Below are 27,484 nucleotides of genomic sequence, written 5' to 3'. Positions count from 1 at the left end.
GGAAAGTTATATAACTACTAGTTTTTAAGTAATTTTTCATTCACATCTTTAAACAAATACTATATATATATATAAATAGATGCATAAGAGCTACTCTTACTTAGTCTTGCATTACAAGGTCTCATGTTACTTTTTAAAAACATTAATAAAAAGTTTGTCATTATTTATATTTGATGACATTTTATACTTTTACTCAGAACGCCAAAGCTTTTCAACTGTGGGTACATTGGTGATGGGTGTGACACAGCGACATCATCTGAGGTGTGACCCACCCTATGCCTCTGAATCACCTACAGGACTTAAAACCAATGTTAAAACACTGGCTGTATAGAGTTTAAAAGAAAACATTTCCCATAGTTCACTCTTTCAAATATTGTATAATCATTACCATGTATTTTTGAAATGTTCTTTATTTTATGCAAGAGTTTGTAGAATCTGTTATTTTTCTATAGAAGGGAAAAGAGACTAATCACCATCCTGGCTAGTCTTTTCTATCCTAAAATTTTCAGTGTTCTGAAGATAGGGCACAGGACATTAAGCAAATAAATTCTACTGTATAACATTAATCTGTGTCCAGGCATTCAACTAATCACTATTATGATCACCACAAAACAAGCAGCCTTCTAGGATGGGTCCAAGTGATCTCCGGCTCCAGATATTTGTGTCTTGTGAAATTTTCTCTCCTTGAGTTTGTGATAGATTTGTTGACTCACTTTTAGCAAATTACTCAGAATGTCACTCAGGTTATATAAAGAAAGCAGATTTTTTATCTTGTATATTCTCTCAGATCACTCCCTAGGAAAACCAGGTTCAAGCCTGAGGCATCCCTGAAAGTGGGTCACAGAAATTGACCGAATGAAAGTTTGGTGTTTTAAGTCACCAAATTTTTGGATAGTAAATTATGTAGAATTATGTGCACTACCTATGTAGGTACAAGGTGTTGACAAGATAAACAAGAGCCCACTTAAAGCTGCAGTTGGGGTCGGGGGTGAAGAAAAATGAGCTCTTACAAATTATGCTGCAAATCCATGTTTGAATAAGGAAGAGGGTTCAGACATAAGAATGTCTCTCATACAATGTGATTTTTTCAAGTTAAAAAAGTGTTTTAAAATTAAAGCTATATAGCACCATAAAAGCAATGTATCAGTAAGGAAATTCTGCTTAACAAATTCTGCCTTTTCAAAGAGTCATAGTGCTTCTTTCCAAATTACCACCTCCATCAATATAATTAGTTAGCATGAGCTAAGATAGTTGTAAACATTAGTATACATTTAAAAAATAAGTTTTGTTGAGGCCAGTTGTATGCAATACAACTTACCAAATTCAAGTTGGCAATATGTGAGCTTTGACAAATACATATACAGTTGTATGTACAAGCCACTCACTGTATAGAACATTTTCATCATCTCAAAAACGTTTCCTTTTATATCTCGGCAGTTTAAATGTAGTCTAGAAAGGCAAAGACTTTGGTGTATGGTTTATTTAACTTAATAGAATAGTTCTGAGAGTCATACAGTATGTTGGACATTAGAAGTCCTTTCCTTTGTATTGAGAAAGGATTCATTGTATGAAATTTAAATGTATATCCACTTACCAGTTTAAAAGGTCATTTGAGTTGATTCTAGTTTTAACTCTTGGGAATAAAGCTCTTAAGAACATGAAAGTATGAGTCTTTGGGGAGAGAGATGTTTTTACTGTCCTTTTATAAGTAGTTAAGAGTAGAATTGCTAACCAGTGGGGTAAGTGTATGTTTAACTTTATGTAAAACTACCAAATTGTTCTGCAAGTTGCTGCTATACTGATTTGTATTCCAAAAGATGGCCTATATCTTTGCCTTTTAAATTCCAGTCATCCAAGTGGGTGTGCGGTAGGACCTCACTGTGGTTGTAATTTATACATTCCCGAGGATTAATGATGTTGAAAAACATTTCATGTACTTACCTGTGTACACTTCTCTGAAGTGTCTTCTTAATTGATTTGCACATTTTAAAGGGGGTTTATATCTTGTTGAATTATAAGAGTTTTTCATACCTTCTAAATAATATCCCTTTATTACATAATTGTTTTATAAATATCCAGTCTATAGCTTGCATTTTCTTAAGGGTATTTTAGAACAGATGTTTTAAATTTTGATGAAGTTTATCATTCGTTTTTCTTATATTTCCTGCTTATATGACTAAAAGATCTTTAACTAACCCCAAATCATAGATTTTTGCCTATTTCCTGAAAGTGTTTTAGTTGTTTCACTTAGACCTATGATCAATCTTAACTTTTGTATACACTATGAGGTGTTTTTCTTTTTAAAAAATTGTTACCCAATTGTTGCAGCACCCTTTTTTAGAAAATGATAATCTTCCCCCACTGCACTGAAAAACCTTAGTGTGTTTGTAAAAAAACAACTGTTTATGTCTGCACAGATCTATATTTGTACTCTCCATGCTGTTCAATCAACCTATATTACTACCCTTCTGCCTACACCAGACCGCTGCAATTAGTGAAAGTTCTTCAACTTTCTTTAAAAATGTCAACTGTAACAACAAAAGCCTGGTAAAATTTTCACTTAGATTGTGTATTCTGCAGATTTGTGAATCATAACAATATTGATTGTTCTTATCATTGACCAAGTTTTCTTCTTTTCTTCTTTTAGGTTTTTTTTATTTTCTTTTAGATATATTTTGTGGAAGTCTTCAACATGTGATGTCATATTTATCCTTACTTAAGTATTCAAGGCTTTGATGCAGTCAGAAATGTTTTTAATGTGAATTTTCAATTCTTTGTTGTTGGTAGTACAAAAAATAGAAGTGTTTATATTAACCTACCACCTGTCCTCTAACATTGTTTGACTCACTTGTTAGTTCTGGCAGTACCTTTTGTAAGTTTCTTAGGATTTTCTATGTAGAAAATTATGCCATCTGTGAATAGTTTACTTCCTTTTCAATTTCTGTGTTTTCCATTTCCTATGCTCGCCTCACTGAATTAGCCATGACCTCTAGGATAATGCTGAGTGAAAGTGGACACACCGCATTGTTCTTACACTAAGAGGAAAGTATTTAACCTTTAGCCAGTATGACATTAACTGCATGTTTCACCCAGGTACTATTTATCACATGGGAAACTCACTTATAAGTTTCTTTACAGTTATTTGAACCCAGTTATGAGAAAACTACATGACTTTTCTCCATTATTCTTTTTGCATTGAAAACTTTATAGGTGGATTTTTAAATTTTAATTCAATCATATATCACAAGGATAAATGCCACTTGGTCATAATTTATTATCAATTTATAGATCCCTGACTTAAACCTTACTTATTTTTTTTATCTATATTCATGAGGAATATTGGTATATGACAATTTTAGTTGTAATCTTTTTATGACTTTGAAATGATGGTAATACTGGTCTGATAAAATAAGTTGATATAGGACCCTTCTTCTGTGTTCTAAAAAAATTTGTATAGAATTGATAATACTTCCCTTAATGTTTAGTAAGATTTACTAGTGAAACAAACTAGACCTGGGACTTCATTTACTAGAAAACTTTAACTCTAAATTCATCTTCATGTATATCCATACACACATTTAACAGTTTATTTTAAATTATATTTATAGCATAAAATTCTTTATAGTATTAGGTAATACTTAAAGTATCTGCTGGATCTGTGATGGTGTCGTTTTTTCTAATCTATATAATCTCTGACAGAAATTATCCTGAACTTAGAGCCATTTTATCATACATAGTTTTTTGAGTCAAGAACTTGGGAAAAGATTAATCAAGTACTTCTGAATTAGTGCGTCACATGAAGTTCAAATGGTGGCTGGATCTATGGTAATTGGAGGCTGAGTCTAGAGGATGTCCTTCCAAGGTGCCTCCCTTACATGGCTGCAGAGGATGCTAGCTATTTTGGCTGGCCTAAGTCCTTCCTTTGGTGAGTTTCTCTAGAAGGTTGTTGGGAAGTCTTTCAATATGGCTCTAGATTTTTCCAGAGCCAGTGATCCAAACAACTGGTGCCTTTTATAGCCTCACCTCAGAAGTTATACAGCATTATTTCTTTCATTCTATATTCATTGTACCATATACATAGGGGTCAAAGATATGGAGGACTAACCAGGAGTGTCAAGACAAGGGGGAGAATACCATAACAGGACCATTAGATGAATGCTATGGAAAAACTATGGCAATATAAAAGGCACTGAGTTGGGATCTGGACAACAAAAATAATATGAGAAGAGCTCATTCACTGAAAGAGTGAATTTTGAACTCACACTTAAGAAGAGGAATCAGACAAATAAGCATCATGTGACAATATTTTTTAGAAGAGCAGGAGATAGGAAAATAGTACAAATAAAGACTAATACTTTGAACATGTTAAATTTCATGTATCTTCTAGAAAGCCACATGAAGATGTCAAATAGGAAGTTGGATATACTAATCTCAAGCTTAGACAAAAGAGGGCAAAACTGGAAATCTAAGAGTTTAGGTAAAAATATAGAAGACCATAGTTAAAAATACATTAGTGATGGGCCCTCCCTGGTGGCGCAGCCGGTTAAAGCACAGCACTAAGAAGCAAAAGCCACGCGCATGAGTTTGATCCCCGCCTGCCCCGGAGGTGACCACATGGCACGGCAGACCTATCCTGACCCGCCCGCTGCTCCCCTCAGCAGTGTACTTCGTCGATCTGCCTGTACTGCTCCCCACTCTGTCTCTGGTGAAGCCTCTTATTGCCCCTGAGCCTCTGACCTGTACCCCACTTCTGTATGTGCAAAATAAATAAATTAAAAAAAAATACATTAGTGATCTGGATGATAAAATTGATAAGACATTGAATATATTAGCAAAAGTATACACAGACAGCAATATTAAGAGAAAAGATGCTAGAGGATATGTTTAGGATCTCTAAACCCCATTTAATACAGGTTTGAAAAGAGACAACGTAGTGAAGAAGAAATAAAAGGAAAAAGTTAACAGAAACATTATTAATGGAAACATGTTAATAGAAATCCAAGTCTTCAAATTGAATCCCTAGAAGAATTATACACAAACACAAACACATGCACACACCCCAATCTAGTATTGCCTCATAAATTTTCAAAAAACCCATGATAAGGGGGGAAATATTTGCAAGAAGAAGAGATAAAACAAAAATGATGATGAATCTGTTTCCACACTATCTCCAGTGAACCCCTTATTCCCTCCCCCCTGGACCTCTGGCCTCTATCTGCCCCAGTTCCTGTATGCATAGATAAGTAAATCTAAAAAATACATTAAAAACTGATGAAATAAATAAAAATAAATTAACTGATATAAGAATATATATTTGATTATAAATTAGTTTACATAAAATAAGTCTTAATAACATATAAAAAACACAAACATTAGAAAGTTAACAAAGAAAGTTATTCTAAAATACATAGCATAAGATCCTGTACCTTTGTTAAATATGGCTGCAACTATTATATTAATGATTCTTGGTTTTTTAACAATTAATCTATTCAAAAACATATATGATCAGTTTTCAGAAGAAAATACTTTTAATCAATATTATAATATTAATATTCAGTTGCATTTCAACTTTTCCAGGCACTCACTGAAATGTGTTACGTGTATTGACTCTTTGACATTCATCGCAAATCTTTGGGGTTAGTATTAACTTGATTCTAGTTTTGTAGATGAAGAAATCGAGTCAAAGAGAAGTTTAAACTCTTCCATAATCTCATATATTTGTTATAGTAATGCCAAATCTGAATTCATAATGTCTGGCTTCATTTGATAATTACTAGAGAGAGACGTTTCCTGGCATTAAGACTAGAGAGAAATATCAATGAATATATGGATATTATTCATAGTTTGTAACAGAAGTAGCTCTTAGATTTTACCTATAGGCTACCTATACTTCAATTCAAAATACATTTTTCTCCTGTGGCAAGATGGATGGTGCTGGAGAGGTTTATGCTAAGCAAATCAAGTCAGAAGGAGAGAGACAATTACAGTATGATGTCCCTTGTATGTGGGATACAAAGAAACAAAGGGTCAGATAAAACCAAACCAGTGACAGACCCTAGAAAACTGATGGTAGAAATTAAGATACCAGAGAGGAGAGGGAGGTCAGAGTGGGAAGGGAGAACAATGGAAGGGACAATGGTGGTGGACTAAGGGTGCTTTGGTGGAGGATGTGGGATAGTAACAGAACCTAAAAGGGGAGAATGCTGCATATTAATAGCACCTATTTGGGGAAAATGTATAGCTCTGAAACAGAAACAACATTATAAGCCAATGTTACCACAATAAAAGAATTATAAATGGGATCTAAATTTGAGTGATTTACTTCCTAGTTTTTCTTATATTAAAAAATACATATTAATACCTACAGCATATTTATAGATATAGATATCCATAAAAAGAAGTTAAGTTCGAACTCAGGGCCTCTACCATCTGCTTTTTCTCCTCTTATATAATTTCTTTCGGTGTGGTAAAAGGGATAAAAAGCCACTCTCATGACTGTAGTATCTCATTTAGATCTTTGTTCTGCAAGCAGAATTCTTTTAGGGTCTTGCCATATTGAGACTGCCACATTGACTTGATGAAGAAAGTTGTCTTATTATGGATGGACCACAGGACAAAGAACAGTGAGTTGGCAGCTGAAAGCCTCAGTCTCACAACTGCAAGGACCATGATTCAGCCAATATATTGGAAGAGAACCTGCAGTTTCATATTAAATGATAATATTTGTTGACACTTGATTACAGATTTATGACAACCTAAAGCAAAAGATGGTGTTCACTTGGGCCTTTTGATTTTAGATTTTCTAATTCTACTGGAATTTATTGGAGTCTGGGAGTTTTCAATGGTTGAGCTATTCATGTAGTAGAAATAAATTAAATGGATACATTTAATACTGGTTAGAGAAGAGAGGAATAGGGAGAAATAGAGGCCCCCAACTTTTGGAGCACCTACTACACATGGAATAATGTGGGCTTCTGAGTACAGTGCAAAGGTGCTTCATGCACATATCCCTAGTGGTTTAAAATCTAGAGAAATATGAGTCCTGTGATACCAATGTTGGGAAAATGAAGACTATGATTTCTCACAACCACACCTTCAATGCTTATCTTTTTCCTGTTTTACTATGCTACATAATTTCTAACTGATTCCTTCCTTAAATCAACTATTCAACACTGTGAACATAATAGCATTATAGGTATTAATTTTCAGTGTTATCCTTAAGATAGAGGAAATAATAATTCACCATGCTTTGAGCCAGGCCTGAGCTTTTGCTCATTCAGTTACCTAGTCTGGTTTGAGGCTAGTGGGTTTTAAATTCTGCAAATGACATAGGGTTGAAAACCATATATTCTCTTGAGTTTTCTAAACCTCAATTCTAAAATACTTTTATTGATTTCTCTAGTGTGTTAAAAATGCATACTAATGGAATCTTCATTATTACTCTAAGTTCATAAACTCAAATATAGTTCAGTTTATCAAGTAAAAAAGCAGATTAAAATGTCAGATATAAAAAGATTCTCTGTAAGAACATCACAGAACTTCATTGTGTGATATCGATCAATAGTCAATTGCTGGCACCAATTTCACATATATTTCCAGGTAATAAATAATAATTTCCCCTCCAATATTTAATTAATTATAAGGTCCTGGGGCTACATAATTTCACTCAATTAAAACATAGAGTTAAATAATTTGGGGAACAAAGGAAATAAAAGGTGCCATTTTGATTGCAAGTTGTTTGCCAAGTGAATTGGAAAATAAGATGTGTGTCTTTAAAAGATGAAAGCAGAATATTCTGTAACCTCAAGGTCAAAAAAGTAGTATGAATGAAGAGTGTTTCCAGGAAGATCGGTAGGGGATAGAGCAGTTAAGAAGATCTTCTTAGATGGCAAAGGAGCTCAAATATGTTCTTAAAGAAAAGTAGGTTCTAAACAGAAGAGTTTGTTTTTTATTTTTTAATGTTTCATTGAAGTGACACTGGTTTTTAAAACACTGTATATTTCAGGTGTAAAGCATTACAATTCAACATCCAAATGTACTTCATCATAATTATGCCTAAGGTCTAGTTTCCATCCACCACCAAAGAACTGACCTCTTTTGTCCATTTCTCCCAATCTTCAACTTCCTCAAATAACCACCAATTTGTTTAGAAGAGAATGTTTTACACAGAGAGGAACAAAGGCACAAAATAATTCACAAGTCCTAGTCAAATGGTGATGACTATCCTATCATAGCAGCACCCTGTCATGAGTATAAGAAGTAGATAATAAGATTGGGTGAGCAAAGATGTTTAAACCAGAATAAAGAGATTAGATCTGCACCAGATGGAGAGTTCCTAAAGGTTTCTGAAGAAGAGAAAAATACTATATATTTAGAATTATTTCTACCCACAGGTTTAATTCTACCACTAGAGTTACAGAGAATAGTTAAATTGTTCTTCCATGACAGCATTCCATCTGGTGGAAAACTATTATGTTCCTCCATTAAGGGTAAAGATGAGAAGTATAGATTAAAGAAGGAACAGACTAAAATGAGGGAGACCAGTTTAGTCATTTACAATTTGTACAAGGTTTAAAATGGTAACAGCATAAAGTAATGAAGAGAAAGAAAGGAATGGTCATGATTACAAGTAACTATGAACACTTTCCAACTAAGAAATGTTCTTCTAAGCTGAGTTTATTTTACTTATTCTGTGTATAAATCCACTTTAAAAACTAATGTGCAGCTTCAAAATAAAGTCACAACTGACATAGGAAAATGCAGCTTTAAGAATAGACAAAAATCTCTAAAAAGACAATCACAATTACTGAGGGGTCACCCATGAAGTTCTGAGAGAGTATCCATCAAATTTTCCTGTACTTCTAATTATTTTACATACTTTTCTCAATATTATTGGTGTTACTGAAGCATCGACGGTCTCAGAAAAGTCTGAGATTATTCCTTTAGAATTTTCTTCAGCATTAAAGGGTGCTTTCCAATAGAAAAAAAAATCTAAATTCTAAAACTTGGAATCATGCTTGTGCAACATAAAATATGCCACAATAAAGCCCTAATTTTACTCTGTTTCTACTATGTTAACTCATCAATCTTTTCAGACTATCTGGCAGTTTAATTTTGATAAGGATAACACTAAAACACTTTTATAATCATACATACTAAATAACATTCTCTTATATGTTCCTTCATGGGATTTATGGAAATGTATAAGAGATAAGCAAACTATATGACTAAATAAAACTACCACTTTCAGAATCTCATGACTGGATGTGAATTTCAAGGTTCAAAAGAATGTACCCTCTGTTTTATTAAACTGCAAAAGTAGAATTCATCAAAGATTAGTCCTGATTCTTTAAAATAATAAAGAGATTTAAAAATTGCATTTATTATTCCTCAATTCTATCTGTCTGGAAATTCCTACTTATTAGCAATAAGACTCATATTATTGAGTAAAGAACCATATTGATTCGTATAGTAAATCCATTTAGCTTAATAAATTTCTAGACTATTATATTTTAAACTTTTAAAGACTTACATAAGCTAATTATAATAGGGAAAATTAAAAAGGAAAAACAAGGTTTAACATTTAGATAAACTGTTTTTGTTACCACATATACTTATAGGACAATTATAGAAAACTGAAATGTAACAATATATCAAGGGACCAAGTCACATATCTGACATCACATATTTACCTGACATTGCCCTTGGTGTTTCGGAGAACTGTTGCAGCAAAATTCTGTGTGACACCCACCAAGCTGGTTCCATCCACTTCCACAATCTGATCATTGACTTGTATTCTTTGGGAAGGGAGAATAAATAGTCACAATTAGTTTTTCTGATTACAATGTACCATTCCAATAAATGCTGATAAAATAACTTTATTTAAAAAATACTTTTAATGATCAAAAATTTGGCTTTTATATACAAGTTCCAGGAATTATTCTAATGCTTAATAGATTTAAAAGATTATTCTGAAGAACAAAAATAATATTCAGTGGAGAAATTGCTTATGCAATATCCCTACACCTGTCACAAAGAACTGATAATATGTAATATATTTACATCATGTTTTGTCCTTAATAAATTACATATACATAAAACACAAAAAAATCACCTCTTTGGCCCTCCCTGATGGTGCAGCGGGTTAAAGCACAGCACTGAGAATCTAAAGCCGCTTCCGCATCAGTTCGATTCCCGCCTACCCCGGAGGTGACCACATGGCGTGGCAGACCTCTCCTGACACCCCCGCTGCTCCCCTCAGCAGTGTACTTCCTCGATCTGCCTGTTCTGCTCCCCACTCTGTCTCTGGTGAAGCCTCTCACCGCCCCAGAGCCTTTGGCCTGTACCCCAGTTCTGTATGCACAAATAAATAAATGTTTTAAAAAAAAATCACCTCTTTCCTTCAAGGAAACCCATCATCAAGAATGACAGGGAATTCTCCCTATTCAAGTTGTGAATCTCAAATATATAATGTTAAAAAAAGAGGTGCACATGTGTGTGATGAGTGTGTATGTACATACATATATCCTTAGGAGTGATATATAGCATTAGTGTTGCTTAGTACATAATGATTTTAATACATAAGTATGTACATACATTTTACAAATACCATGTTTTAATTCATCAAAATGTAATATTTCCATCATGAATAAATGCAGACAGAATTAGATAATAAATACTCATGTACCCTGTACTTAACATACGAAGTCTCAGCACTACCCAATATTTGACTTAAACTTTTCACAAGGAAATACATTATAGGAAAACTGAAGTCCTTTTGTTATATGTTTTCAATTGTATTCTCTTCACTGCTTTCACAAAGACAACATCATACAAATTAAGGTGCTTAGACTTTAAAAAATATATAATTAATACATATGTATGATTAAGCATAACATGTGTACATCTAAATTTATCAAAATTATAAAATATACTTCCTTCTTTGCAGTTAGGTTGTTTTACTCAATGTCATATATGAGATTTAGCCAAAGTTACAAATTTCTGCTAGTACATTTGAAAATATATTGTGCTATCTTTTATGAATATACTAAAATATATACATCCATTATAGATGAATTACTGTATTGTTTTCAATTTTAGCTATTATGAATACAGTTATAATAACTAATTTCATAGACATTTTCCTATGTACGTGTGTTTCTCCAAGATACATAGCTATAAATAGAAATCATGAGTCAAAAACATTAGACACCACCAAATTTCAGTATCGATGTTTATTACAGCATGGTATATTACCAACAGAAAGCAAGAAGGTTTTAACTTTACACATCCTCCAAATATTTGGCATATTAAGACTATTTAAATTCTGCTGATCGTATAAGTGTAAAAAGATAGTCACATCATGATTGAATTGCATTGACTTGATTAGTGTGATTGAAAATTTTTGTTTATGAGCTCATGTCCACTTCTGTAAGCTCTCAGATCTTACATACTTGTCAATATTCTTGGATTAAGCATCTTTTGTTTCCTGATCTCTAGCTCTCTCTCTCTCTCTGTGTTTATTATTAATATATATATATGTCTTTATATATTCTGAAAAATAACCTTTTCTCAATCAAATTTATTGCAAATACCTTTGTCCAATTTATAGTATGCACACATTCCTTTGGAAGTTGATGGTTTTGAGAAAAATGTTTTTTTAAATATCATATTTTTAAAAATTTTCGCCTTAGTTATCGTTTGTATTTTGTTTAAGGAATTCCTTTATTATCAAAGTTATAAAAATATGCCATGCTTTCTTCTGAAAATTTTGATATTTTGTTTTTCTGCTTTAAGTAGTTATCTAGCTGTATTTTTATTTTTATTATAATATGTAATCTAATTTTATTTTTCCAAGTATATACTCAATTGGCCTAACAGCATTTAATATTGATTATGTGTTACTGACTTTCAGAACTTCCTCTGTTAACTTTTCCAATGTGCATCACCCTGTTTCTGGGTTCCCCAATCAGTTTTACTTGTCCATCTCTCCAAACTGCATTGATTTACCTACTTTCAAATATTTTTTGACATGTCACTTAGTTTTTGGTCATCAAAATATTTTGAGTTACTCAAGCATTTGTTCTTCATCATTATTAATAGTTTTTTTTTATCTATTTGCCAGCTTCCATAAGAACATTTTAATGAAATTGTACTGATTTTAAAGGTTAGTATTGGAAAAACTGACATCTTTAAATATATTGACTCTTCTCATTGATACAAATTCAATGTATTATATTATAGTTACCTGAGGCAGGAGTTATATATTACATATTTCCCTATGTTGAGAAAAGTTACTTAAAGCTCAGAAATATTAAGGGCAATATGTTCTTTCAGTGGGTAGATTATTTAAGAGACCCAACCTAGAATCATTGGGGGATATACTTTAATTGATTTGGTTTAAATTGATTAAATGTCCTAGACATATTAAGCTGCATGTCAATCGTATAATTTTTGCCTAGGATAAATTTAGATATTTTATATTTATGAAAGTTATCTTTCTCTTTCAAAGCCAACTTAATTGTGTCATCAAGGAATGCATTTCATGGGTTTCTTCTATCCAGAAAGATCCCTGCTAAAGTACAGAAAATATTCTGTAGTAGCAATAGAACTTTATCTTTGCTACTTTAGGTATTTTTTTTTAAATTTTGTACTTTTGATTTTTTTTCTGGTTCCTAGTATTTTTAGTTCTGGATCTAGCTTTCACTAAAAACAAAATTTAAAAAAATTCCTCACTGTTAATAGCAAAGTGCAATTTTATAATCTGATCATTCCAAATTTTCATGAACATTGGATTAATTATCTCTCATGTGGAAGATAATAAAGAATCTGAGTAACTATTATACTTTTGATGATACAGAACTAAAGCTACATAATCCCTTTTTGAAATTGAGCAAAACATTATATTTCATTGCTAACTATAAAATATTTGGCTAATTACAGAAACAAGTTAAAGATTAAATTATAAGTTAATTTAAATAAATTGTAAATGAACATTTAGTCTCTGAAATTAAAGGGGTTATATCTAATTGGTCAGGGAAAATAATAACTAATTTAGTGAATCATATTGCAGTATTTAATGAAACTTTAAGTAGGTAGAAAAAATCTTTTTGCAGTTTCTTCTAGATTCAAAAGTATAATATTAATATAATAAAAGAGAGTCTTTGGAGAAATAGGACTAATGATTCCGACTTAAAATACACAACTATGTTTTCTTTATAACTTTGTAAGGGTGTATATTTATATTTTATGAAGAGAACTAGTTAACCCATACTTGACGTAATTCTGATAGGGATACTGACCAGACAAACTAACAGTCCCATATAAAGTCAGGAAGGTATCAAATACAAACAATTGTGTTTACCAGGCTAAGTCATAATTCTGACAAACTTTATATCTATAATAATTATGTTTTAGTGTTCACTTATAATATGGTTTTTAAGATCCTTAGTTATCTTCAAAATCTTAGTCATAAGCCAGTTTTTATTATGTATAATTTTGTTTATGTTAATATACTAGAGTCACTAAAATTTTGCATCATTTTAAGAATGTATTCAACCCTGTAATTTAAGAAGATATAAAAATAATGTTTGTGGCTACAGAAAGTGGTATTTGCTATTCTACTGAATTGCTTGTGGTGACAGGCAGTTACATTTAGTGGCTGTCTACAAGGACAGGTCATTAGCTAGATGTTAGGTAGACTACAGTTTAAAGTGAATATGGATAATTGAGGTTGTATTAGTAGTAATAATAACATATGATATATAACGTATATCATATACACACACATAATTGTGTAAGAGGGTGAATTTTTACTTTTCGAGTGCAACGATAATAGTAAATTGAACTTGTTCATTATCTTCTATGAGATTTGAACATTTGTGTGTTTATTGCAAGTTGAGGATGGCTTGAAGAAATAAGACTTTTATTTGCCTTGATTTATGCCATTTGGGGTCTATAATAGCTATATATATATATTTTTTTTACACGGCTTACTCTTTTTTAAAGGACTTACTCATGAAAGAATTTAAAATAAGAGTACATTTCTTCTACTAGTGGAGTTATGTAGAATATCATGGTAGTTTTTCATATATTTGAAAACTGCTTATTATGTACCTTCCTTTGGACAAGAGGGAGACAATGAAATAAGGGAGAAGTTAAGATGTAATTTGCAATTTGTACATGGCTTAAAATGCTATAAACAAAATTATGAATGAGTATTCCTTTTCTTTCACATTTTCACCAGCTGTATTGCAGCATCACATTATTGTTTGCATCTATTATTGTTGATGAAACAACTATTGTTTCATCAATGATTCACAGGTTGGGAAATATTCATCATGCATTGATATGGGGCTTGTATCTAGCATGTTATAAATAATAGTTATGGGGAATATTTATACAGAATATCATAAAGAATAGTCCATTTGAAATGGACAAAGGAAGCTAACAAGCGTTCCTTCAAACAAGATATACAAATGGCCAATTAATACATGAACACAAACTACAACCTTATTAACTATTAGGGAAATGCAAACAAATCAAAACAGAGATGGTTAGGATCAAAAGACAGCAGCAGGTGCACAGAAGGATGTGGAGAAATGCAACCCTGGTGGCCATGAGACATGGGGTAGTTACTTTGGAAAACTGTCCAACAGGTTCTTTAAAGGCTAACTATAGAGTAACTATGTTTTAGAAATTTCACTCTTCATACACAACAACATGAACATTCATAGCAGCATTATTCATAACAGCAAAAAAGTAGAAACTATCCAAATATCCTGGTGTCAGAATAAACAAAATGTTTGTTCAATGGAATATTATTTGGAAATAAAAATGAAATGAATTATTTAGCACCCATCATTAGATCTATAATTGAGTGAATTCTGTGTATTTGTTGAAGTTTGTGACTTAGGTATTTTTAAGTGAATATGTGTGTATGTGTGTGTGTGTGTATGAGGGAATAAAAGTCAAAGATAAATACAGTATTTTACTTTGTCAACTGAAAGACCAGAGATGAAAGAAAAAAGGTTGATGATTGCCTTGATGGATAGAAATAAAAAAATGAAAGTTAAGGAAATTTTTGAAAATGCACATCTCTTTAGAGACTAATTTAGATAAAATATTCTAAGACAAACAGTTAAGGGTATACTTCTTAGTGCTCTAATTAGACAAAAGATAGCAAAAGTGCTAAAAAATATATGTAGAGAAAATAATAAGCTTGTTTCATTAATTTGGTGGATTCATTCAGTTGACAATTTTGCAAGAGTAATTTAATCTTGATTGTATTACAAGATGTAGCAACAGAGATGTAGCAACAGAGAATGAACTGGAACCAATCAGAGAGCCATGCCAAAGAATGAAACAACACAATATAATAAGATTATAGATGAACGAATGAAATATGACAAGAAAGTTCTACATCTAAGGTAATGAAAAATAAGGTCAAGCTACACAAATTTGGTCACTCAGATCAAGGAAAAGGAAAAAATACAAAAGAAAATCTTGACTTTTTTTACATAGTCTGGGGTGAAATATGTTATCTGATATAAGTAAACAACCTCTATATGCTAAAAAGACTAGGGTATGGATTTGGTAGTAATATTATATAGAATAGCCATTTAAAAAATTCAGCTCACTGACTGAAAATTAAATTCAGTTAAGTTGGCTGTGGAATAGAAGCATTCTCTCTCTCACACACACACACATACTAGCATGTTCAGCAACAAAACAATACAACAAAACAAAACCAGCAAGGGGGCATGGATTTCATTAGAAATAAACTGTTCATGATATTACACTGAAAATGTTACAAAGCTTGCTCTAGGAAAAGTTCACTGAAGTCTCAAAAAGTAGATAACTAGTTTTCAAAGCAATAAATTTGAAATAGAATTCAGGGTAAAAACTAATCATAGAAATATACTGTGTTTAAGTTTAGAGTCACACTAACATTCTGCTTATTCAGGGGGAAATAGCTGGATAAATACTCAAAGGAAAAAAAAAAAAAAAAACCTCTGTCAATCCAGAATTCTATACACTAAAAATATATTTAAAGAGACTATGGGTGCGTTGGTGGTAGATGTGGTGTGGTAACATACATATGAAGAAGAAGAAGTGGGACCTATATATCTGAATCATGTACACTATTGTGAACCAATGTCACCTTATTTAAAAAAAAATAAAAAACAAAGGTAAACCCAAAACTTTTCCAGACAGACATCAAAGTTGAAAGAATTCATCATTAGTAGAAGTGGTGATAAAATGTTAAAGAGAGCATCCTCGGGGAGAAGGAAAATGATGCTAGTGGAAATGTGAATTACCATGATGGAAAAAAGCCTTGAAATGGTCACTGACCAACCAGAAGAGACCCACCTACAAAGAACTCCATGCAATAGTGATGGTGGCAACAAACAATTGATTGGATTTGCTCTCTGTTTTCAGAGATCAGTGTAGGAAAAAGCATCCCATGATTACAATGCAGGTTCCTGACTCAACAAAAATTCTTCCTGCCTGACTCAATAAAGAAAACAGTAGGGTAGGAAACAGCTCAATAGCATTTGATTACTATTTTCATTGAAAGAGTGTTGACTTGTCAAAGTGATATAATTATTAAAGAAAAATTGGTAAGTGTTTACAAGCAAAAAGAAAGAGGGAGTCTGCTGTTTTATTTGAGAGTGAATTTCTATTTATTTTTTTATAAAGTTAGACTATATGGTGATTAAGGACACAAATACAGGAAACTATAAAATTGAGCAGAAGCAATAAAGAGGGTTGGATGTGATGAATACTGTTGGTGAAAAGAGGGCAACAGATCAGCTTTATTGCAGCCATGAACTGACCCTATAACCCACTAGGATCATGAATTAGCAGGTTATTCAAAATATAAATTGTTAGCAAAGTTGGTAAAAAAAAATCTTTCTAGTATCTGCCACTTATTTTACTTTGAGAGAGGCTAACTTTTAGAATAATAACATTGACAATCTCTCTCAATCATATTGGAAATGCAAAAAGATGAGATGACTGCTAGAGGAAAACTTTAAACGGACAGTTGTCTGCAGCAAGAGAACTGTTTCAGAGTATAAAGGCTGATTAAAAAATATATTGTGTGCTTAAAGAAAAAAAAAAAGGCTGATCAGTTCTACAGATAATCTCAACTTTCCCCAAATTTTCCAGACTAACAGAGGAAATAGCCTGTTTTTCCCTGGAAACATTGTCCACTGGGTGAAATTTATGGAAATGCACCTGGCTAGTTAGTAACAGGCATCCAGTCCCATCCATTTCCTCAGTACTTTCCATGTGGTAATAAAAGTGTTCAACAGTACTTCTCTTCAGTCTCAGTCTGATATTTCTGATATTCCTCAATGTTGGATCTACAAATCAGAGTCAACAGGGCGAGGCTAATAAAAATATATAAGCTGAACTATTCTAGGGTTTGTTTAAGGTTACTGGATTGTTATTTATTGACATGATGTTTCGGCAAGGGATAGCAAAAAAAAAAAAAAAAAGCTCTATTTCACCAGGCTTACATAAACAAAGCAACCATGAATGAAAGCAGAGCAGCTGGAGCAACATTAATGGACTTTGGTCAACAGAGAATCTTTCTCCCAAAGGCTAGCTCGTAAAGTTTTAAATGTATATGAAAATACATATCAAAACAGTAATATCCCAGCTCCCTCAGGGGTGAACAAGAAAATATTTGATTAGAAGAGTGACACATGAATATGTGCATAGAGAGAAAACTATCAACTAAGGAATTATGGCAGATGGGCACAACTGAAACAGCAGTTTTCCATTCAGAGTTGTCCCAGGCATGAGTGTACCTCAGGGGCACAGATGGGCCCTGCAGGAGTGAGTGTGTGCTGCAGGGTAAGCATAAGAATAGAACTATCAACTGTTTTATATGTTGGTGTTAATCCAAAAGATGGTCAAAACAATTAAAATTGCTCACTTTTCCAATAAAACTGAAAAGGAGAGGGTCTCAACTGAGGATATGCAAAGCTTGAGAAACATAGAGGCCAGAAACAAAACAAATTTTAATTTACTGCTCTAGCATTATTACTACATTGTGTCAGTTATTTTTAAATGGGATCTATTCTATCAGTATTTCCATGATGTTACTATAAAATATATTTTGCTTTATAGAATCAATGAAGAATAGAACTGGTGAAGACGCAAGTATGTCAAAGGGTACCGTGTACAATAATAAAGTTTTGAAAGCAAAAATTGTTGAGATATTAAATATTACCTTGCTAAAAACTTAGAAATAAAATGGAAGATGGAAGTGGTTATATCAGTTTGTTAAATTACAAGTTACCCTGTAAGAAAAAGGGAGTAGGAGAAGAGAGAAGAGAAGGAGGGAGGGAGGGAGGGAGGGAGGAAGGAGGAGGAAGGAAGTCAGTTAAATCCAAGTAAATGTTTTGAAAGTGATTGAAACAAAAGTATTCACTCATTCATCAAATATTTACTGTACATACTATATGCTTTAAACATGAAAAGATACAGAAAAACATGAAAAGACTGACAGAAGAAATTTTAGAATGTAAGCCATTGTATTAAAAAATAAGAAAGATTCCAAACTTTTTAACTACACTGGAAATAAATACCCAAGCAAACGTTTAAAAGTACTCAGAGGGTTTTTGAGAGGTATTGAGGGCTTACGAGGAGTTTAGATTATAATAAAAGGCTTCCTGGGTTGGGGAGGGGGACAAAATATTGTATATTTTATTAATATACCTTGAAGAAAGTGCAACCAGATCTGATATTAAGTTGAGGTGGTTTTCTTAAATAAGAAGAAGTATTACCAAACTAAAAAAAGCCAGCAAAGTGTGACACAGATTCTTCTCTTTTACAGCTAGAAGAAATTGTGAAGAACATTTAATCCAAAAATTTAATTTTGTTCATAACTGATGTCTGATGATTAGCTTTCTCAAGGGCATATAAATTTATTATTTTTAGTTGTAGTTTATATATCCAGTATTGAATATTCTTTATCAAAATATTCCATATTTAAAAATGCACACATCAGAGCCATTCAATATTTTGGTGTATATCAATCCCAGGCTTTTTGAGAATTTAGTGTGGGAGAATGGATAAAAAGAAAACATACACACACAAGAACAGTATCATACCAATCACAGTTCTATAAATCACCAGTATAATAATTTTCTATATCGCTAACTATACATAACTAAACAAATTATTAGTGACTGGAGACAGCAACCAACCATACATTTTGCACTTTTTTTTATGTTGATATCCTTCAAATAGTAAACATTCAAACACCAAATAAATGAATATACTAGTAATGGTAGCAATAATCATCTTAAAATGCTATCACTACCACAGATCTGATGAGAACTCTTATTTTTGTATCTTCGATTCTGTACATATATGAAAGTAAAGGTATCTAAAGTCCCTCTGATCTCCAAAAGTCTTTTTCTATGTATATTTTATATATTTTTCTGTAGTTTTCCCGAACTTTTTTTTTTTTTTTACTAAATTCCAAGATTACTTCTACTTCATTCATGAGTAGTTCCATATCCAAAAATCACTGGGGTCAGTTTCTTGTTTACACAAATTTACTTAATGCTGATAATACCTCTCCAATGTAGACAACATGAAAATTGAGTAATATAACCAATATTCCACTGCTGGTAAGTAGATAGGATGGAATTAAGACTCTTGATCACATGATCCCCAAAAGTTTGCTTACTTCATTACACCAATTACCTTTCTTAATATATTCACTGAAATCATTTTTAAGCATCTATTATAATATTAATAGCAACATTAATGTATTGGGTAAATACTCGGACTGAGGAAATGCACACTGGGACTGATAAGCAAAGTACTCATATTAGTGTAAATAATGAAGCTATATAACAAGTCAACTCAAATTTTTTTAACAAGTGACCAAAAAACATAGTTCTAAGTTTAAAACAACAGAAACTGGCAATATGCTGAATGCATTTTTTTCTACTTTTTGGCCTTTTAATCAATTGTATTTTGGGTAGTCTTTGCAGTCCATTTATTTGAGAGGGGTGGTTCATAATAGTTTAGTGTTACTAGAATACTAATAATAAGATTTATTTTTGCCACTTTAGAATAACTTTTAATTTATTCATGAAACCTTAAAGAGACACGATGCAAATTTGAGAAACACATTTTAGCTCACTTGTAAGGTTTTAAATTAATAATGGGGAATATTTACTACCTTCATTATGCTATTCACTGAATGCAATTTAAGGTGACTTTCTTAACTAATCTAAAAAGGAAGAAGACTGTTAATAAATTACTTTTAAACACAAAATATTCACCTCCCACTTTCTTTTAAGTATGTGACAAACACAGTCAGCTGAACATTCACTGAAAAGATTCATTTCAAACCTTCACTGTTCAAGTGCAATGAAAACACAAATGAAGATACTAAGTGGTAGCTCATAACATCACGAAAAGAGACAATCCTGAAGGTATGACTGTCTATTTAAATAAATCAAATTTTCAGGAAATATCTCTGTATAACAATAAGTACTTTTAGAATTTTAAAGGAATAATGCTACTGTGAGTCTTTCCAGAAATTCAGAAAATAATTTACTATTCAATATTTCTTGATGAGGTTAAATTATATATATATATATACACACACATATGTATGTATGTATACACACATACACACATATATACACAAATAAATAAATATACACACACAGAGATATATATTTTTTGACAAATTTCAAAGCCAGTTATATGTTCTAAAGAATAAGGGGTATTCTTTGAATTGAACACTCGTATTTTGGGATCTATTTTTATTTTTATCACCAACATTCTGCTTCAGCTCTAAACCAATGTATTAAAAGCCTAGTGTAAGCTTTAATCAAATTATTCAAAGACACTAGTCGCTTGAGATGATGTAAGTTATAAAATCATGATTATCTCATGCTCTGGCATGTAGCTGAATCATCCAATACAAATGTTTAAGTGCAAACAACCAGCGCCATCCTAGAAATTTTAATTCCATAGGTTTAGGTGACAAAGAACTGGCATTTTTAGACAGAACACATTTTTGAGAAACAGTGAGCTCCAGAATCACCTTCAATGCAAAGTTACAGTTCATATTTCCTCTTCTATTGCTGTCATTTCCAAAAGTGTCATTTTATGAACATTTGTTTTGCTATTTCCTAAGTAAAACTATATGCTGCTATCCATGGTACATATTTTTTTTTTTAAAGATTTATTTATTTGTACATACAGAACTGGGGTACAGGCCAGAGGCTCAGGGGCGGTGAGAGGATTCACCAGAGACAGTGGGCAGCAGAACAGGCAGATGATGAAGTACACTGCTGAGGGGAGCAGCGGGCGGGTCAGGAGAGGTCTGCCGCGCCATGTGGTCACCTCCTGGGCAGGCGGGAATCGAACTCATGTGGAAGTGGCTTTAGCTTCTCAGTGCAGCGTTTTAACCCGCTGCGCCACCAGGGAGGGCCCATGGTACATATTTTTAAACTATGTACATTCGTGTTTGTGTTTACTTACTACTGGATAGGTACAAAAGTAGACACATAAGTAAAACATCCACCCATCTGTTTACACATACGAACATATATTGAAAAAAGCAGGTATTTTGCCTAATTCAAGTAATTCAAGTGTCATCAAATTTTCTACACTTGAGACTTTCTGAAATACTTGCCTAAAAAATCAAATGAAGAAAGGTATTATTGAAAGAAATCCCTAAGGGAGCTTCCTAGCTCTCAGCTATAGATTACTAGCTTACCTGCCGTCCCGCTGGGCAGCACCACCTTCTGTAACTGTCTTGACAAATATTCCCAGCTTTTCTAGTCCAGCATCTGCTCCAACACCCATTCCAATAATACTTATACCAAGTCCATCCTCATCTGTGAAAAAAAGGAAAACAATGCAAAAATCTACGTTTTACAATAGCCCAACATTGGTTGGTGAAGCCTATTTGCAGCTTTTAGTTTTGTTCTTCTTTATAGATCAGTCATATGATGTATAGGTGTAGGCAAACTGTTTTCTATTCTGGGGAACAAGGGTGCCAAATAAGACCACTCCAAAATGTGTGTCACATTTACTATTTAACACAGCTACACATAGTGGTTCTAAGGTAATAATTTGATTACTGAGTAATTAATCTGCCTTAGAACACATCCGCTCTAAATAATACAGTGTTTTAAGCACAAAAGCACACATAAACACATGCACACACACATATATATAATATTTTAAAGAAACATGACCATAAAATATCTGGAATATCCGCTTTATTTATATAGTTTTATGGCATGTGTCCTTCAATACTTTCTTGTCCTAGCACACAAGCAAATAAACACATGAAACAGTCACTACATATATGTGCACAAATAGGTACAATTTGCAATCTTTCCTACTTGGTTGATATCAAATAGCAGATTACTTTTCTAATTCAATGATACCTACCAAACATCAACTTGCAAAGTTATATTTCATTGTGTTACAATATGATAACTAATCCAACCATTTCTCCACTGATACTCACTTTTGTTTAATTGAATTGCTCCTGTGAATAATACTGACAAACACATTCTTCAGTTCATTTATAAAGGATCTGTTTATTCACATTTCCTCTTGTCCTTTTCATGAATGTGTATATGTGTATGTGTGTATACACAAACATGTTAAAAGTAGATAGCAGATGATCAACAGTGATGGATTATTAAAGGAAAACTGGTGCATATACTCAACAGTATATGCTTGACACTTTTAAAAAGAATTTTAGCAATAACTTTTAACTCAACTTAATAACCTTTTGATTAGAGCTCATCTTATTATTACTCGTCACCAACTTCTGCCTAAGTACTTCTAAGTACAGTTTATAATACTACATCTTTCTATGTTTGAAAAGTATGTCATTTGGCAAAAGTGACCAGTTTGCTGAGTTGTGTGCTGAAAGAAGCTTCACAGAGTATTCTCCCTGGGTGAACTGTCTGATTTCATCCCCAGCTGCAGGCACTTCCACTCTCCAGGGTGAGGACTTTAATACTGACTAATGTATGAGTGAACACTGGAGATTTTCCTTCATTCTTTACATATAGAATGTTTGCTTGCATGTGACTTCCCCATATTTATTTCATTCTGATGGTTTCTCTGGTGTAGATGTTCATGTTCATCAAAGGACGTTTTCTTAGTAAAGACCTTCTGACATTCATTACAGTTCATTGCATTCTCCCCAGAAAGGAAGTTTCACATGCTCATGAAAGTTACATCTGTGTTGAAGGTCCCCCTTTATTGGGCACATATATAAAGTTTCTTCTCTTCCACATGAATACTCTTGAGTTTATAAAGTCTAGCTGTATGGCTGAATTCTTGCCCATGTTCATATATCCACAGGGTTTCATTAGAGTATAAATTTGTTCATGTTTATGAAGGGATGAATAATGACTGAAAATCTTCACATAGTGTTTACTTCCATATACATTCTTCCCCTCAGTGTGTTTGTTCTTATGTTAAGAGATGATAGCTGTAGACTTTTTCACATTGAATCATAGGGTTTGCTGCTTATATGAAACCTCTGGTGTATATTACACATTAGCTGAATTCTAGCTCACAATCATTGCATAGAGAGGAGTTTCACTTTGTCATTAATTTTCACTCTGAGCCAATATGGAACTATGCGTGAAACTTTCCCACACTCACTACAGTATATTCAAAAGGTTCCTCTCAAATGTGGAATCTGTTGAAGTATCATACCATTAAATAGTTTTTTCCTGTAAATATCCTGCATGAAAATTGTCTTAGCTTTTAAATCTATTTTCCTTGCCTGAACTCAGACCTCAGTAAAAATTTTTTCTTCCATAGCTTTGTTCATTGCTCCAACTGGAAAACTGCTCAGATTTGCAGAAAGCAGAACTTAAAACCCAACTGTGGGAAATTATTAGCTTAAGTCATCCTCAGTTCCAGAGTAGACTTCCTGAAAGATAGGGTGTAAGTGAAAGACAATTAAAGCAAGGGTATATAATCAACCCACAGGAACCACACATCAATCCATTTCTGTATACAGCTTTCTCTGAAATGTGCTGAGCATGGAGGAAATCCAGCACCACGTAAGTGAAGTACTCTGAGCCCTGGAGCTGTCCTGCCAAGTACCCAGATGTCAAGTACCCAGAAGCTACCTCTTTCCTCTCTAGGAAATCTCCTGAACACAGGCAGAGTATTAAGTAGGCAGAGCAGTCAGGAAAAGACAAAAGATGGAAAATACTGAGCCTGTGTTATAATGGAAAATGCTATTGCTGTACTCTGGAACTTAGAACTTACTTTTTCTCATGAGGAGAGAAGCTCATGTTGGATTAGGAACTAACATTTCTAGTTGCCAATGAGATTTGCACTTGTTACCGGCATCAGATTTCCTCTTCAATAAATTGCCAGTTTTCCTACTGTGTTTTAACTGTCCCCTTTTTTCTTGGTAATCTGCAAGCTTCTTAGCATGTTGTAGATATTAATTCCATATTGTCTACAATGAATATTCTCAGTCCTTTAGCTTTTCACTTATCTGTAGGCTTTGTTTGACAAGATTGCTTTTAAAAGCTTAACATTTTGTATGATTGAATTGCACCATCTTCTATTCTATGACTTCTGTTTTTCTGTTTTGTATAAGACCTTCCTGTTATAAAAGTCATGATGACAAATGTCATAAATTTTCCACAAAACATCTCTCTTATTTTACTTTCAATATGTAATGATCTAATCCATGCATAATAGTTATTTCTATATCATACTACAGAAGGTGTACAATTTCTGTTCTTCAGGTAGATGTTAAGTTGTGTCAGAATAACTGGGGAAGTGCCCTATTACTTCAATTAGAGCATCATATGTGACACATATTAAATGCTCATACCTACTAACATGTTTGCCTGGGCTTCCTATTTTGGTTCACTGAAATTGCTGTGTAAATACAATTCATTCTGACTATAGAGGTTTTACATTGTATTTACATAGTTGGGAATTCAACGTCTTTCTCATTCTTTTTCATATTTCTCTTAGGTCTATATTTTTCCACAAAAACTGTAATACTATATTATGTAATTCCCTCTTCCAATGTAATTCTGATAGTAGTTCTATTTGAACTGCATTATACTTATATTCATTTATAGGCACCAGGCATATAGGAGAAATTTTTCTATGGCATGTCCTTTCATTCAATAATATATCTTTCTATTTGTTTTGATTATATCTTTCAAATAGATGTACTTTTTACAGATAAATTCTTTATTTTCTTATTAATTTAAGAATTATTTTTGTTGTTTTGGTGCTACTATACCTATTTTCATTACTAAGCTCTTAATTTGATTACAGAGGTAAAAAAAATAATTTTTTAATTCAATTAAATGTGCTTGAATCTGACTTCATCTTTTCCAATGATGTTTGCAATTCTAATATAGTAAAAATCAGTGTGATTTTTCTATGCATATTTTGCTTTTTGTATCTAATGGATATATTTATAATATACCCCATGTATAATACATATATATATAACTATGTACATATAAAGTATATTATATAACATATAACCTAGTGTATTATAATACATATATAATTGTATATACTATGTGTATATATTTTCATCTTTTGTATTCTATTGTTTATATGGATTATTGCATTTAAAGAACATTGCAAATGTGAGTCCTGATTTTAACTAAAATATTGTTTCTCAATATAACAACAAAATTCTCTACTGGTATAATTAGCTATAGTTTCTATCACATTTAGGTTTCTATACACAAATAACAAGCCTTTAGAACAATATTTTTCAGAGAAATAGAACAAATAGTCCTAAAGTTTGCATGGAATCACAAAAAGTTCTAAATAGCCAATAAAATCTAAAGAAAGAATAAGGCTGAAAGTGTTATGCTTCATAATTTCAAACTATATTACAAAATACTATGTGTTCTACAAAAATAGAGACATATAGATCAAAGAAATTGAAGAAAATTCCAGTACTAAAATTACATATATATATATATATATATATATATTTGGTCACTTAATTTACAAGGGAGTCTATAATATACATGAGAAAAGAATATTTTTTTAACAAAAGGTGCTGTAAAACAACATGCAGAAGGTTAAAACTAGACCCTTACTCTATAAAATCAACTTGAAATGGAGTAAAGACTGAAATTTATACCTGAAATTAATAAAAATCCTAAAGGATTTTTAAGGAAATTTAAGGGCTAAAGCTCCTTGACACTTGTCTTGCCACTGACATTTTAGACTTAACACAAAAACAACAGCAACTAAAGCAAAATAAATAAAACTATAAAAAGCTATAAAAACTGAAGAGTTATGCATAGCAAAGGAAATCATCAACAGAATAAAATGGCAACCCATGGAATGGGAGAAAATTTTTATTAATCATATAGATAAAAAGGGATTCGTATGCAATATATATAAAGAATTTATGCAAACCAATAACAAAAATTCAAATCTGATTAAAAAGTGGGCAGAAAAACAGATATATAAAACATGCTCAACATGGGTAATCATGAGGAAACTGCAAATCAAAACAATGAGATAATCATGTCAAACTGTTAGAATGGCTGTTATTAAAAAGACAAGAGATAATAGATTTCAGTGAGACTTCAGGGAAAATAGAATCCTTGTACACTGTTGGTGGGAATATTAACTGGTGCAGCCAATGTGGAAACCAGTATGCAATTGGTTCCTCAAAAAATCTAAAAAAATAATGTAATGGTTTCTCTGCTAGTTTAATTTTCCTGCCTTAATTTTTATTATGAAACATAGGACACAAAAGACTGTGTTTAAAAAGCAAATATCTATACCCTAACAAAAATACAAAACATTACCAATAACCCAAAAAGTCTACAAGAGCCTTTCCTGATAGCAAAAGTCTTCCCATATAATCATTATTTTTCACATTGTATGAAATACTCCCTCCTTTTCTTAATTATACTTTTTAAAACTACTTATTTTCTCTAGAAAACATGCTGTTTTATTTTTCTGGCTCTTTCTTTTTGTTTTGAAGGAAGGAGATCAGAAAAGACGGATTTATTGAGATATACTTCTATGGGAAGCAGCAGGTAAGACTGGGAAGGTTGGCTGCCCACTTTTCCTGGTTTTGAAATGTAAATGAAATGAATTATATAACTGTCTGCTTTTGACTTGCTATTATCTTCTTCCTCTCAATTTCATGTTTGCAAGGGTAATGCCTCCTGCTATGTGAAATAAAGGTTGTCTCACTTTTATTACTGAGTAATATTTTATTGAATACAGATGGTACACTTTATATAGACTTTTCTATCATTGTTAAATACTTGAATTGTTTTCACTTTTTTCTAGTATATGCAATACAATGAACTACAGAAAAATCCAGCTGTTTTTTTATGGGCCATGAGCTAAAAATGGTTTTCACATTTTTAGATGGAGAAAAAATTTAAGCATCACTCACATACATGAAAGTGTCTTTTTTGTGTGTGTG

General features: G+C 32.3%; 1 protein-coding gene across 7 annotated transcripts in view; it reads right to left on the bottom strand.

Annotated features, from left to right (window-relative positions):
- The window catches only part of PPP1R9A (protein phosphatase 1, regulatory subunit 9A), a 281,612-nt gene that overhangs the window by 95,375 nt on the left and 158,753 nt on the right, over nt 1-27,484 (bottom strand). For all 7 annotated transcript variants that reach the window (XM_012720896.1, XM_012720898.1, XM_012720899.1 and 4 more), the window contains exons 4-5: nt 21,767-21,887; nt 9,693-9,797 (exon numbers count right to left, since the gene is read on the bottom strand). In XM_012720896.1, coding sequence (XP_012576350.1) covers nt 9,693-9,797; nt 21,767-21,887 — 226 coding nt within the window. The remainder of the gene's footprint in view (nt 1-9,692; nt 9,798-21,766; nt 21,888-27,484) is intronic.

Source organism: Condylura cristata, unplaced genomic scaffold (assembly GCF_000260355.1).
Source record: "Condylura cristata isolate star-nosed mole 26May11 unplaced genomic scaffold, ConCri1.0 scaffold00005, whole genome shotgun sequence".
NCBI lineage: Eukaryota > Metazoa > Chordata > Mammalia > Eulipotyphla > Talpidae > Condylura > Condylura cristata.
This window is presented reverse-complemented; position numbering and strand designations above follow the sequence as displayed.